Source organism: Carex rostrata, chromosome 34 (genome assembly GCF_964058835.1).
Source record: "Carex rostrata chromosome 34, lpCarRost1.2, whole genome shotgun sequence".
In the NCBI taxonomy this organism is placed as follows: Eukaryota; Viridiplantae; Streptophyta; class Magnoliopsida; order Poales; family Cyperaceae; genus Carex; species Carex rostrata.
In genome coordinates this window covers 3,814,685-3,830,208 of record NC_135951.1, presented here as the reverse complement: position 1 = coordinate 3,830,208, position 15,524 = coordinate 3,814,685, and the positions used below count along the sequence as shown (strand labels likewise).

General features: G+C 32.3%; 1 protein-coding gene across 1 annotated transcript; it reads right to left on the bottom strand.

The window, feature by feature from the left end:
- Positions 1–10,884: 10,884 nt before the first annotated feature.
- LOC144548767 (receptor kinase-like protein Xa21) lies at positions 10,885–14,526 on the bottom strand. The gene is made up of 2 exons (XM_078297480.1): positions 11,487–14,526; positions 10,885–11,391 (listed from the first exon to the last, which is right to left on the bottom strand). Exons 1-2 carry the CDS (start codon positions 14,524–14,526, stop codon positions 11,033–11,035), a joined length of 3,399 nt encoding a protein of 1,132 aa, XP_078153606.1. The 3' UTR covers positions 10,885–11,032.
- Positions 14,527–15,524: the final 998 nt, after the last annotated feature.

Here is a 15,524-nt window from a genome sequence, read left to right as displayed (position 1 = left end):
ACGTACAGTGAACGCACTGATGGAGTCTTTTGAATATGGTTCATGCTATGAAATTAATAAAGTATGACTGGCCTGCTATGAAATTAATAAAGTATGACTGGAGATGAAAATATATTATAGTTTACACAAATTATTTGTTTTCGAATTAGAGAATAGCATTTTGAACAAAATTTGCACACTGCCCATATGAATGAATGAATGAAGATCTTTAGCTCTGCAATCCGTGAAAAACAATTGGTTACTGGGCCCAAACCCATCCCTCTTTGCCATTTCAACACAAACTCCATATATTTCTCTTTTCCACTAAAATATTTTTTTTCTTATATTTAATTGAGAAATTTGATCAAGGTATGAGTTCATTATTTTAAAATAAATATTTTTTTATCAGTGACAGAGCTATTAGCGAGAAATCATAAACATTGCTCTGATTTGAGGATTAAAATTGATCAACTCTGCACATAAATACATCATTATATTATTAATGTATACACCTATTTGTCTAACACTTGGCAGTTGGTACCCTAAAATTATCATCATTCTCGTTTTTAATTGCTACATAAAAAAATGTATCAGACACTTGGCAGTTGGGACACTAAAATGATAAAAAAATGAATTATAGCTGACAACCCAAAAAAAATACAGGTCATGAAAATTTCACATGATATATTGAAGAAAAATATGTTCCACATGTTCACCTCATCTGGGATGAACTATATTTTTATTATCCCAGTTATTTCCCTCGCAAATGAATCACAAAAGACTCAATTAGCAAAGCAGCTTCAGCTAAGTGAAATAGTTTGCTCTGCTATCCAAGACCGTTTAGGCGCGACTTGCACATCTTCAATCTACAATAAATCATAAAAATAAAAATCTAAATCACCAATGTGAAGAAAATAGATAGAAGATGTAAGGCTATGGTACTATGCATAGCACATATTGGTCTGTACTATCGATAAATATTTCCATTTTCAAAGTATAAACAATTGATCAAATTTACATTGGTCCGTACTATCGAACTGCTTAACATAATTTTCATATGAAAATATATTGGTAGATTAAATTTTACATTTTTGTGAATATTTTTTACTAATTTTTAGATAGGTAGAAAATCACTTGATCTAAAGATTCTAGACCATTCAAAAGTAGTGATATTCTACCTATCTAAAAAAATAGTAAAAAAGTTCTAAAAAGTGTAAAATTCAGTCTGCAAGTACATTTTGATATGGAAATCACGTTGAACGGTTCAGATCAATTGTTTGGACCTTAAAAATAAGATATTGATCCATAGTTCAGCATCTACCAGGCTGCATCTCTTGAACTTTCTCCCCAACCCAATCCAAGTGCTCCATTTCTTTCTCAGTCATTTCTATTTGTCACTTTTTTTTAAATGTCCCTTAATTCTAGTGCAGATGACGATCCTATAGTCGAACAGGCTGGAAAGCAAACTGATGCTTAGTATAATTTGATTTGTTATTAATTGCAAGTTAACCATGCTGCTCCTACTAATTAAGTGAATTTTTGAACCCTACTAGGTAAATATTGTACATGCTAATTTGTTCTTTCGGCAAAAGCAAAGAACAAAGAACATCAACAAAAGAAATACATCACAGTACCAATAAAGAAGAAATGTACAATAAACCAAAAATTGTTTTTTGACCTAGTAACAAAAATAATATTCTTCGTGTAAGAGGCCACATATTAATAATCATAATAAGAGATCTCTTGTGAATATTAACTCAGTTGGGTGCGTGGTTTGAGCCCCACTTTACTCAAATTGAAGAAATACGTACGTAAATTTGCTGAGCTCCAATCTTTTCTTCACAGCTGCTGCCTCATCATATAATATTGGCTTCATACAAATATATAATGTTTAACTATGCTCGAAAAATATAAATGATCTCATATAGAAATTATTAAAAAAAACACCTACACCAAAAGAGCCAGAACAGCCTAGTACTGTCGTTAAATCTGTTCTCAGAGATAATTAAGATCACTGAGCTTTGCCAATAGTCAGATGGAAGAAAAAAAATTATATAATCTATATACCCTCCAACTCTTCTATATATTTCATGTAAAAAGAAAATTAATCCGAAGCAAAAGATATTAAAAAATTAAAGAATGCTTATTTCTCTTCTCTCTGTCCATCAATGACACTGTTAGGCCACCCTCTGTTCATCTTGTGATTTACCTCAAATATTCAAATGTGTGGCTCTAGCAAGTTACAAGTGCAGGTTTCATCAGAAATTTAAATGTCGTAATTAATGAAGAGATATACAATACCGAGTACAAAAACATAAATATTATGTCATTGTAATTTAGCAAATTAATTAGTTTGATGCTTTTACTCTTAGTTTGAAGACATATCCTATTCAGATTCGGATGTACACGATGGCCACAACAAATCCAGGTAGATCAAAGAATTATTTATACAACTAGGTAGGACTGATTTCTAAAGAATTAATTCAACAATTTGACTGAATGGCCTTTTATTAAAGAACAAATTATCGTTGAGTGCATGACTAGAAAACTAAGAGTCTGCATGGCGGTCTTCTAAACAAATACATTGCTTTGAGCCTTTACCACATTGATTTTGATAATAATTAAATTTTCGTTGGGACTAGTATTAAAAGTATTTATTTGTTTTCATTTTCAATGTTATCTTTTAATTTTGCTTTCCTAAATATTTATGAAAGTTTCTGTTGAAGGATGTTAAGTTTGAATAGAAAGTTTTAGTGTTTTGTTGTTTTATTCTATTTTTGATTCAATATTTTTCTCTATTACTACTAAATCAGTACATGAAATCGTAATGAAATTGTAACGGACCCTTTGCGTCAGAAAGATAAAATATTTTTCAGGACAAATCGATCTCCCGAATTTTTTATTAATATCCAAATTTAATATAAATTTTCAAAAAATATCCAAGCGGCAACGGTTTTTCCAAAACTACCCATTCCGGAAAAAAATTTTCCGGAATTAAACCGAGTTTCCGGAAAAAAATTTTCCGGAAATTTGGTTCTATTCCCGGAAAAAAAATTTCCGGAAATAGGATTTTTTTTTTTTTTTTTTTTTGCTATTTCCGGAAAAAAAATTTCCGGAAATAGGATTTTTTTTTTTTTTTTTTTTTTTTTTTTAGGAAATTTTATTTTCCGAAAATTTTTTTTTTCAGTTTCTGTTTATAATTTATTTATTTTTTGTATTGAAGTATTACAAATATTTAATATATTTTTTAAAAAAATAGATGGAATACTATATAATTTGATTTATTCAAAAGACTGCTACAAATAATTCGGATCAATATGTTTCATGCCGAATTTTTTACGGCCGTAAAAAAAATAATATAATATAATATATGTATAGTATATGTATATATAATATAATATAATATATGTATATGTAATATAATATAATATATGTATATGTAATATAATATAATATATGTATATATATATATAATATAATATATGTATATATATGTATATTATATATGTATATATATGTATATATAATATAATATATGTATATATATGTATATATAATATAATATATGTATATATATGTATATACAATATAATATATATGAAAATGAAGATCGTTGAATGCCTACCGTTGAATATAATATAATATAATATATAATATATGTATATATATAATATAATATATGTATATATAATATAATATATAATATACATATATATACATATATTATATACATATACATATATTACATTATATTACATATACATATATTACATTATATTACATATACATATATTACATTATATTACATATATATATACTATACATATATTATATATACATATACTATACATATATTATATTATATTATTTTTTTTTACGGCCGTAAAAAATCCGGCATGAAAAATATTGATCCGAATTATTTGTAGCAGTCTTTCGAATAAATCAAATTATATAGTATTTCATCTTTTTTTTTTTTAAATATATTAAATATTTGTAATACTTCAATACAAAAAATAAATAAATTATAAATAGAAACTGAAAAAAAAAAATTTCTAAAAAAAAAAATTTTCGGAAAATAAAATTTCCTAAAAAAAAAAAAAAAAAAAAAAATCCTATTTCCGGAAATTTTTTTTCCGGAAATAGCAAAAAAAAAAAAAAAAAAAAAAAAAAATCCTATTTCCGGAATTTTTTTTTCCGGAAATAGAACCAAATTTCCGGAAAAATTTTTTCCGGAAACTCGGTTTAATTCCGGAAAAAAATTTTCCGGAATGGGTAGTTTTGGAAAAACCGTTGCCGCTTGGATATTTTTTGAAAATTTATATTAAATTTGGATATTAATAAAAAATTCGGTCGATCTCAATCCGATCACAATGTAGAACGGAGAATGAACCGTAAATTGCACTGACCGAGCCAGATCAATGATTGGTTGTTCATAGTAAAACAAGTCCCGTGATCTGTACAGAAAGTTTATATTCCACAAGGGCTGTTTTGTAGGAGCCACCATATGTGGAAAAATTGAAGAGGCCCCTCTATAATACAACATATCTCGGATAAGACAATTCGCAATTCAATATACGAAGCCACTTTTGTTTCTCCGGGTCCTAATATTCACACATAATAATAAATACAAAATTGAAGAAGCCACTTTTATTTTGCGTGCATTAGTGACACTTGATTTGGGAGTAGCTGTTGAAGGGATGTTTGACTTTGTCAATGGCTCGAGTGAGTCAGGAAAAGAAGAAATGAGATTAGGCGTTGGGCCTAACAGGCCCAGTATGGAAAACATGGGAGCTGTGCTAATTGGGCCACAGATGAAGACCTCAAGTTTTATCAAATTTCCTTGTTAAATCGACATTTACTCTTCAATAATCCAAATATTTACAGATTTGTTATTCAATTTAGCAATTCAGATCATAGCATTTTTACTTTTCTCTTGAGTTAGTCAAATATTTACAGATTTGTTATTCAATTTGCTATCTGGAGTTTGTCAGGAATTTTTTTACTATTTTTTTAGATAGGTACAAAAATACTGTTTTTAGATGGTTCAGATTTACTGATTTTGTACCTATATAAAAAAATAGTAAAAAAATTCCTAAAAATATAAAATTTGGTCTCCAAACATATTTTAATATGGAGGTTAGGTTGAGCGGTTCTGATTGACTGTTTGAACTTTGAAAATGATGGAGAGAGATAAAGGCATGATGGAGGCACAAAAACATGGAGGCATTTGAACCCTCCTCTATAAGTATTTGAAAAGATGATAAATATTGTTGACATTTTGCCTCAATCTAGTATTGTAAGAGCAACACTAGACTCAGTATACTAATTAATTTTCTTGTTTTCAGTTTATACTGTAGAGAAGCTGAGAGATGCTGGATAGTGAAAGCACGGATTTTGATGCATTAGTTTCACTGATCAGAGAAGTTCAGCATTCTTTGCCGGTATACCACATTAGATTTATTTTATTATCTTCAACCAATTAATTATGTTTTAATTTTACCTTAATTATGATTAATAATTATTTATTTATTTTAAAATCTGAGTTATTACAATGATAAACATGACCCATATTTTAAAAATAATATTTCTATTATAGACAGTCTTTGATATATACAAAATAATTATTTTATAAATATTTAAAAACAAAATATGTTCATCAAGCTTCAAAAGCTACCATCGTCGACGCAAATGCATGAAAGATAATTATTTCAAAAGATAACGTTTTACATTATTATTTTTAATTACACAAATTTATAGTACAAATAAAAATTAATTTGTGCAGAATTTACGTTCATAAAAGATGAACCATGTATAAATTTGAATTAAAAAAGAGAGGAGAGATCCGATTAATTACCACAATTTTGAGTTACCACAAATTTACCACAACCATTTTCTACATTTTTTATATTTCAAATCGTCGATCCAAACCATTCAATATGATCTCCACAATAAAATGTGCTTCTATATCAAATTTTACATTTTTTTGGTTTTTTTTTTACTATTTATTAAGATGGGTACAAAATTCAATGTTCTGAATTTGACTAGTTTTTGTAAAATACTTAATAAATAGTAAAAAAATTCTAAGAAAATGTAAAATTTGATCTGCAAGCACATTTTATTGTAGAGATCATGTTGAACGGTTTGGATCGAAGATTTGGACTTTGAAAATGTAGAAAATGGTTGTGGTAACCATAGTAGGAAATATCGGTATCGGGATCGGGATCGGCCCCGGCCGATACCGATCCGGGATCGGCGTATCGGCCGGTATCGGCCGATTCGGATCGGAAAATCGGACTTTTTTGCCAGAAGCTTGTTTTACACTAAAAAAATAGGAAAAAAATGATAAAAATTAATTTTTCAATAATTTATGTTTAGATAAATGATTACAATCAAATAATCCACTAATACAATATAATACAAGCATTAAAACTATAAACATATTCTTTTACTTCCATAAACTATGTCGTGCTGGCTGGATCACTTCATCGCTGTCTGTATTATAATAAAAATGGGGATATTGTTGTCCGGAACTAAAAAAAGAAGACATTGTAGATCCAAACGAAGGATTGTTAACATCTTCATATCTATATGCATATGGTGGCTGATTATACCCCCCACTAAACCCTGATGTACTCGACATCTCATCATAAGAACTAACATTTTGACGTCTTGTTAGTTCATTAATATTTTTAAATCGTGTTTCTCTTAGTTCAATTCCTGAGGTAGAGTTCCGTGGTTGTTCTCTATGCTGATTATCAGGTTCATAATCTTCATTTTGACTTTCTACATATGTACTAGGGACGACATCTCCTGAAGGACTGCTGCCATCATTACTTCTTGAACCATTGCTTTCATAATCACTGTTGCGTGCATTATGTTCATCATTGGTGGTTTCCTCATTTAGCCACGAGTTATCTCTATCATCAAGAACAGCGTCTTCATTCTCTCTAATATTAAAACAATGATTAAAATTTAATTTCTTATTTATTTCATAAATTTTAATCTCATAAAATAGATTTATCACCTGATCCAAGATTGAAGGGGGTCATCTTCGTGGAATATTTGATCAAGATCAATTATCTGATTGGACTCGTCATCTTGTGTTCTTCTCAATTGTCTTTCACGGAGACGCATATTGTAATGGCAAAATACAAGATGCATTAGTCGCTCCATTCCCAATTTATTTCTCCTTTTTGTGTGTATTATATCAAATTGTCTTTCACGGAGACGTATATTACTCAATTTCACATCCCTTCTCCATTTCTGAACCTTTTTATATGGAGTTCTATTTAATCACGGGTACTTGGCAGCATATATAAATCTTTTACTGCTACGTGGTAGTTGGGTATTGGACCAAAACAGCATAAATCGGATCAAAACAGCATAAATCGGACCAAAAACAGAAAAACCATCAGTATCGGCTCGGTATCGGATCGGACTCGGCCGATACCGATACGTATCGGCCGATCCGGATCGGTATCGGCCGATATTGCCTACTATGGTGGTAACTCAAAATTATGGTAATCGGATCAATGTGCGCTTTTTAAAGTACCATAGTCTCACACTCATAATATAGATAATCTTATTTTTGCGAACAGTTTGTAGACCTCTATGGAAAACCCACACAGATCAGAAAGGCGTGGGCCCGCCACTGTGTACTTTTTCCGAAGGAATCACGAAATGCATTCCCCCTAACTGATTCCACTAGCAATAAAAGAGCAAAATTAGAGAAAAATGAGGCCATACAAGGAGGAAAGGAGGTGATTTTGCAACCAAATTCGGAATCAATAGTACTGAAGGAAACTCAAAATCCAGAATCAAAAACCAACTTTCCTATTCCTGCACCTGATAATAATTTTGCTAGCAATAACAGTATCGATTATAGTAGTGATGTTGAGAAAACCGACCTGGTAAGAGCAAATCCAGAATCTGAAACTATAGACCCGAAACTTGAGTTGACGAGTCTTTGCAAATAAGCCCAATTAGGCCTGCTAGCCCAATTCAGGTCGACTGCTCGAAGTCAGAAGTGGAATTGGGTCAAGATCGACCTGTTTTGAATCCAGACCTGGCAAAATCTAATAATCCAATACAGAGTTCACAACCGCCATATCAGACATTTCCTACAGGAGACTTGGCACAGTATTTGGTCAGTGTTTTTGTGCATTTTGTACTTTTTTACTTTTTTATTTTTTATTTTAAGAGTCTATTTGTCACATGTGCATGCTTGTGCGAATATATAGCTCATAGCCCTCATTTTACAACCCATAAATGTAAAATCACATGTATCCTTTAATAGAGAAGGGTTAATTTAATACAAAAGCTTCCTTACGATTAAATTTAACAGAAGTTCTGGCCTATAACCCTCATTTTTTAGTTGACAAGAGTGAATTTAAAAATTTCCATCTAAATTATTGTGAAAACTATATTATGTTCTCATTAGACAAGTGATTTGAGTTAGAAATTTAGAGAGGTGTGATGAACAATAGGAGGAATAAATTTGGAGGGCCCTTGGAGAAATTACCTTGGTCTGATCTCTAGAGTTTAGGTTTTAGGGTTTAGGGTTTAGGGAATGCTCATGCTAGTAATGGGTGCTTGTAATTTTTTGATTGAAGACGCCTACTCATATAAACTGAATTCAGTTGAACTAACAAAAAAAAAATGGTAGAATGGAGGCGTATAATCAGGGCAAGTGTGTGCATCTCAGGTGTGGCAACACAACCAAAACCAACTACAACAGATGTACTATTGCCTCCAGTTACAGCAACATCAGTTACAGCAACAGGTTTTACAGCAAAATCAGTTGCAGTCAGATCATTCCTCGCCTAGCAACAACTCTTTACAGGAGAAGCAACAGATTATGTATTACCAGCAAATGTATACCAGATGTATTTGCAGCAGTCGATGCAAGTTCAACAGCAACAACAGCAGCATTGGTACCAGTTTCAGCAACAGCAGATGGCACTAGCCAATACACCTCACTCTCAGGTCTTTAGTTTTTATGTTGTTTATTTATTTATTTAAATACATTTTTATTTAAGTGATGCATAGTGCTGATTGGTCCATACTATGGATCAATTTTTTTGCTTGCAAAGTCCAAATGAGCGATCTGTACCGTTCAACATGATTTCCATATGAAAATGTACATGCAGATCAAATTTTACATTTTTTTTAGATTTTTTTTACTATTTTTTAAATAGGTAAAAAATCACTTGATCTAAAGATTCTTGAGCATTTAAAAGTAGTGATGTCAACCTATCTAAATAAAATAGTGAAAAAAATTCTAAAAAAAGTAAAATTTAGTCTCTACATACATTTTTATATGGTGATCATTTTGAACAGTTCATATCGACTGTTTGGATTTTGAAAACGAACATATTGATCCATAGTACGGACCAATGTGCGCTATGCATAGTACCATAGCCAATTTGCAAACAACTAGCAGTCTAACCAAGGAAAGGAGATCCCTCACGTTTTTTTATAAAATTTTTATTAATTTGTTTATAATTTAAATTATATTTATGGGCTACAACACTTGAGTTAATTCAAATTTTGTATGAATTTTGTGTTATTTTAATTGTTTGCAGGATAAAGAGCAGGTAGCATCTTCGCATCCGTCAACTCCTATCAAATAATCTTTGTTTTGAAATGGATATGTGAGGCAATTAGTGGCTTTTTTTTATTTTTTATGTTGATAGATCTAATGGACTAGGTTGTAGTTTAGGTGGAATTTGATGAAATATATTATTGTTTTGGAGATGATTTAACAAATTGTACAGTGTTACTTAAAAGTTGTGTCAATTTACGCTTTCTAACATTGCATTTTTGACATTGTACATCACACAGGCTATAGAATCAAAATAGCATTGCATATGCTTAGTGCGCTGCATGAAAATATCAGAAATATCTTAGTGTTAAATTTACATGATGGTTTATCATAACAAATTTCAAATTGGGTATTCAAAATCAATAATTTGAAATTACTTTTGTAACTGGGATATTACTTCTCTCCAAATTAGTTTGACATACAATTAATTATTTAATTGGAGGTTGTGCTATTTAAATCAGTAGAAATAAAACCCAAATAGTGTTGTTATGTTGCTCAAATGAAATCAGCCAAAATGTAAAGTTCATTAAATAAAGTAGCTCAATTGGAAATTTCTTATTTTCTGTTGGAATTTTGAAATTTTCTTTTTTGCTTGATCATTTGCTGTTAAATCTATTTTATCTGATTTTTGCATCTCCAATTGCTAAAAAGTGTAAATCATCTTGCTTTGATAATTAAAAAAAAAGCTTTAACATATTTTGTAAATAAAATAAAATAAAGGTCCTTCCTGCAATTTTTTATTTTTATTTTTGCCCACCTAAATCATATGCATATCTAATCTGGAATAAATAAAGTGTTTATACATTGATATCTACAATCACGTGGTGCTTTTCTTCGACTACAATAAGACATTTTTTTTACTGTTATTACAATCGCCACGTGACAATAAGGTGACAACAATCATGTGTTTTAAGATTTGAGAATCTTTCATTGGGCCTTGATTCTCAGTCAGGCCACCGGCCCACTGTCAAAGAAGAGAAAGGAATTCATATCACCTAAGACACATTTTTTTTTTGTTTGAATCGGATCCATTCATTACATATTAGCACGAATCTCAAAGGATCCATGTGCATTAAAAGTTTGACGGGATTGATCCGGATTATGATCAGACAGTCTAGATTGAAACTCAAATGGTGAGGTAATGCAGAGGATCCAGATTCGAAGATAGTAGCTAGGTGCATCCCCACACAGATCCGCCACGGTTTTTGAATAATTTTTTAGTTCGGAATTCTGATCATCCAATTAGAACCTGGTTCAATTCAATTTATTTCAAAATTCATAAAATTGTTTTAAAAATCATATCAATTTTAGCTGTTACTTTCACCAATTCATTATTACAACATATATACTACAACACCATAAATTACCACAACCATTGCCCAATTTTACATATAATACATATTTAGTGGATCCCTTCCTCTTCTTTTTTGATCCTATTATTCTCCATCTCTATGGCCTAAGCACCTTTGTTCGTGCTGAGTTCAACTTCTTGGTAACATCTTTGATAGAAATGCGCTCTTTTGGCGACTCTTTGGAGCACAGAAGCCCACATTGAATCACTGATACCAAACAACTATAGACATTTTCAGGTGCATATAGATTGTGTTCTCCATCTGTTTCAGAGAATAATTTAGGGTCGACTATGTCCATGATTTGGTCAGGGAAAGCCATCTCAACTTGCTTCTGAAGGCTCAAACCATCTTTGATTCTCTCATCGGTTGGACTAACTCCAGTGAAAATCTCAAGCAGAAGAACACCGTAGCTGTAGACGTCTCCTTCTACCGATGGCCGACCACCCATCCCATACTCTAGACAATGAAAAGTTAATAGTTACAGCCCTAAATTTAGTACAAAAGCATACTAAAAAAAGTACTACTCAAATAATAAGCTTTGTTATATATACCTGGAGGAATGTAGCCAATAGAACCTTTGATTCCACCAGTGCTCGACATTGATTGAGAAGGCATGGTATCAGGTTGAACCAAAAACCTTGCTAATCCAAAATCACTCACATGTGCAGTCATGTTATCATCCAGAAGTACATTACTAGGTTTGAGATCACAATGCACGATTGGTGCAGGTAAATGGTAATGGAGATAATCTAGTGCTGTCGCTACATCAAATGCAATGTTCAATCTCTGGATGAAGCTGAGGCTTCTGAATGGCCGATCCGTACATGCATTTAGATGCAACCATGTGGCCAAGCTACCATTTGGCATGAATTCAAAAACCAAAGCTTTGAAATCATTACCTTGGTGGTCTATGCTAGAGCACAAACTCAACACTTTAATAAGGTTTCGGTGTCTCACATTTTTTAATGCCTCACATTCAGAAAAGAAACTTCTAGAAGCACTGTGTTTCTCAAGGTTTAGCACCTTCACCGCAACGGTTATCACATTCTCGAAGCTCATAACGGCTTTGTAAACTTCTCCAAATGAACCTTTTCCAATTAGATTATTCGGGGAGAAATTTTCAGTAGCTCTAAGAAGGTCGTTGTATGAAATAGGCTCTAACCCATATTTCAAACCTTTATCAGATTGTGGTTTGTTTCGAGGGTTCTTTCTAGTATAAAAAATCACTACCAAGCAAATGATTGCAGTTATACAAATAAAAGAACCAACAATAGAAGGTATGAGCACCATGTTTCTTCGAAAGTGATTTCTCTGTCTGGAAGGTTGTGAAATGCAGCGTGACAAATGCATTTGAGGCACTCCACCACAAAGCTTTGGATTTCCTCTTACATCTAGACCACTGGCATTCTTGAAAATTCCTTCTTTTGGTAATTCTCCCTCGAAATTATTGGAAGAAATATTCAAATATTGTAAGTTCATTGTGGCCAGGAATTCAGGGACTCGACCAGAGAATGAGTTGTTAGAGACATCAAGGATTTGCAGCCCTGTTAGTTTGCTCAAGCTGGATGGAATTGTTCCTCTTAACAGATTGCTATCAAGATAAAGGGACTGAAGAACCTGGCATCCAGCAATTGTGCTAGGAATCTCTCCACTCAACTTGTTATTTGAGAGATGAATTGATTGTAGGTTTTTCAAGTTACCAATTTCTGGTGACAGGATGCCAGTTAGATAATTGTGTGACAAGTCCAAACTAACGGAAAGAGAAGGAAGACCCATGATTTCTTTGGGAATTTTTCCTACCAATTTATTACTCGAAATATTCAGGATTTCTAAGAATTTCAGGTTACTTAACTCTGGTGGTATACTCCCTTCTAATAAATTATTTTCTAGATATAGCCGGATCATTTTGGTGAGGTTAGAAAATGTTGATGGGATTTGGCCTGAAATCATGTTAGTGCTCAGATATAACATTTCCAATTTGAAAAGATTACCAATTTCTACTGGAATGTTGCCACTAAGAAACATTCCGCTTAGGTCAAGCACATTTAAGTTATTGAGTTTTCCAAGCTCTGCTGGTATGCTTCCTGAAATGGGGTTATTATTGAAGCCGAGTTGAAGAAGACTAGTAGAAAGGTTTGTTACGGAACTAGGAAATTCTCCTTGTAGTTGGTTGTCTCCAAGATCTAAAGTTTCTAACATAGTACAATTAGTCAAACCATCCATGAAACTCCAGTCACGTGTACTCTTGGCTTCTAGTTGATTAATACCAAAAATAACTCTTCGAAGATTTTGTAAGGCTCCCAAGCTAGATGGTATCTCGCCACTGAAGTAATTATTTCCTAATTCAACTTTAATAAGAGCAGAACAATTGGATATGGATTGAGGGATCAGTCCTTGGAGTTGATTGTAATAGAGGTATAGATATTTCAAGTTTGGTAAAGCATTGCACATATCGAAAGGGAGATTTCCATCAAGCTGGTTATTACCAAGTTCCATAATAGACAATGCTGAGAGGTTGTATAGGGAGTGTGGTATTTTACCCGAAATGTTGTTCTGATAAATGCCAAAAAACTGGAGGTTTTGAAGCTTCCCGATTTCATCAGGGATGAATCCACTTAACATATTTTCGGAAAGATCCATTTTTATTAAACTTGGAAGATTACCCAAGGTATGTGGGATGGAACCATATAATTTATTTTCGTCAAGATAAAGTTGTTGTAAGTTACTAAGGTTGCCCAAACTAGACAGAATGTGACCACTAATGCTATTTTGGTCAAGATAGAGAAGTGATAGTTCGGTAAGGTTACCTAAGGTATGTGGGATGGAACCAGTGAACTTATTGTTGTAAAGTTGAAGTTCTGATAGATTAGTAAGTTTGCCTAAGCTATCTGGAATATCGCCATCCAAATTATTTTGGTCAAGATAAAGATCTATTAGACTACTAAGGTTGCCCAAGGTGGAAGGAATTGATCCTGTGAGATTATTTCCATACAGTCCTAATCCTTGCAGATGTGGGATGAGGCCGAATTCCAATGGTATGCCTCCTGTGAGGAAGTTATTCCCCAGACTGATAATTTTCAATTCTTTGCATTGCGCTAAATTAGATGGTATGGTTCCATGGAGATTATTATTTCTTAAATAAATGAATTCTAGATTTGAACAATTACTTAGAGTAGATGGAATGCTACCATCAAGAAAATTGCTACTCAAGTTGAGAAAACGTAGCCTACCCAAGTATCCAATCTCTACTGGGATGCTTCCTCTCAGTTGATTATCAGAGAGACTCATCCTTTGGAGAAATGTGAGGTTTGCTAGAGATGGAGATATATAACCTGACAAGTTTTTGGAGTCGAGAACGAGAGCAGTCACTCTATCAGGATGGTGGCGGCCACACAAGATCCCTTGCCATTGACAGTGGTGCAGTGACTCGTTCCATGAGGAGAGGACTCCAAATGGGTCATCATGTATTTGGGACTTGAAGGAGAGAAGTGTTGATCGATCAGTTTTACTGTTGGTTACTATGGTAGCGAGAGAAAAGGAGGATAAGGTTAAGAGACATAAGAGGAGGTGAATAGTGAGCAAGCTTTCCATGATTTGTTTTCTGAGTGCAATGAGTTTCTCTCTCACTGAGTGCTCTTCTTATAATGAAAGGGAGATGTATGGTTTGAAAGATGTTGACCCCCAAAATATTTCCTCTTGAGTCGTTGCATTAAATATAAATAGTACGGAAGTTGTTGTTGTGGTGCTGTACCTACTACAATAATGATCCATCTGGGCTTGGTTTAATTTCATTGCTAACTTTAAAAGCAATTGACGTGCGGTAACAAGAGGAGTCATTTTTTTCTCTTATGCAAAATCAAGAATAAATGGTGCTAGTGTGCATATATATATGGTGTTAGCACCTGAAGGCAAAAAATTTCTTGCTTGTTTCTTGCCATCAGCACAATCATCATTAAACATCTAAATTTATGGGGTTATGAATAAAAATGAAATGCGAAATAAATGACAAGGCTAGCTATTTTTAATTCATATATATGCATAATTACCAATAAGCTATTTTTTTTTTAAAGTCCGTGTCCTTTTCTAATAAGCTAATAAATGAATGAAAAAAAAATATTCATATCCGACTTATCCATCTATGTACAATTCTAATAATCACGTAGACGGACTTTATTGAGATTTTTTATTTATATTAAAAGCAATAAATGACTTGCAAATTTTCAGGTCGTTTGCTCTTGTTTTCCTGTCGGATGAAGACTTGAGTAAACCGCATCTCTTTTGTTTTTATTCCAATCCCAGCTTTCTAATTTCTGTAATTTGCTATGAAATGGAGCTCGAATTTTCACATCATGTAAAGAGATAAAATTGAATATTTAGAGATAACTTTTGTTTTATTTTTGGGTTCGTCAGTCAAATATTATCATAAATGTAATATTTATTCTAATTTATCAATAAAATACAAGATTAGGAGCTTGATCCGTTCTTATTTTTACAAAAATAAGATTGCCAATTTGTCATTTGCTTATCCAGTTATTTTATTTTATTTTCTTGGTTTTAGTAATGTATTTATGTGTGTCTTCGTTAACTCA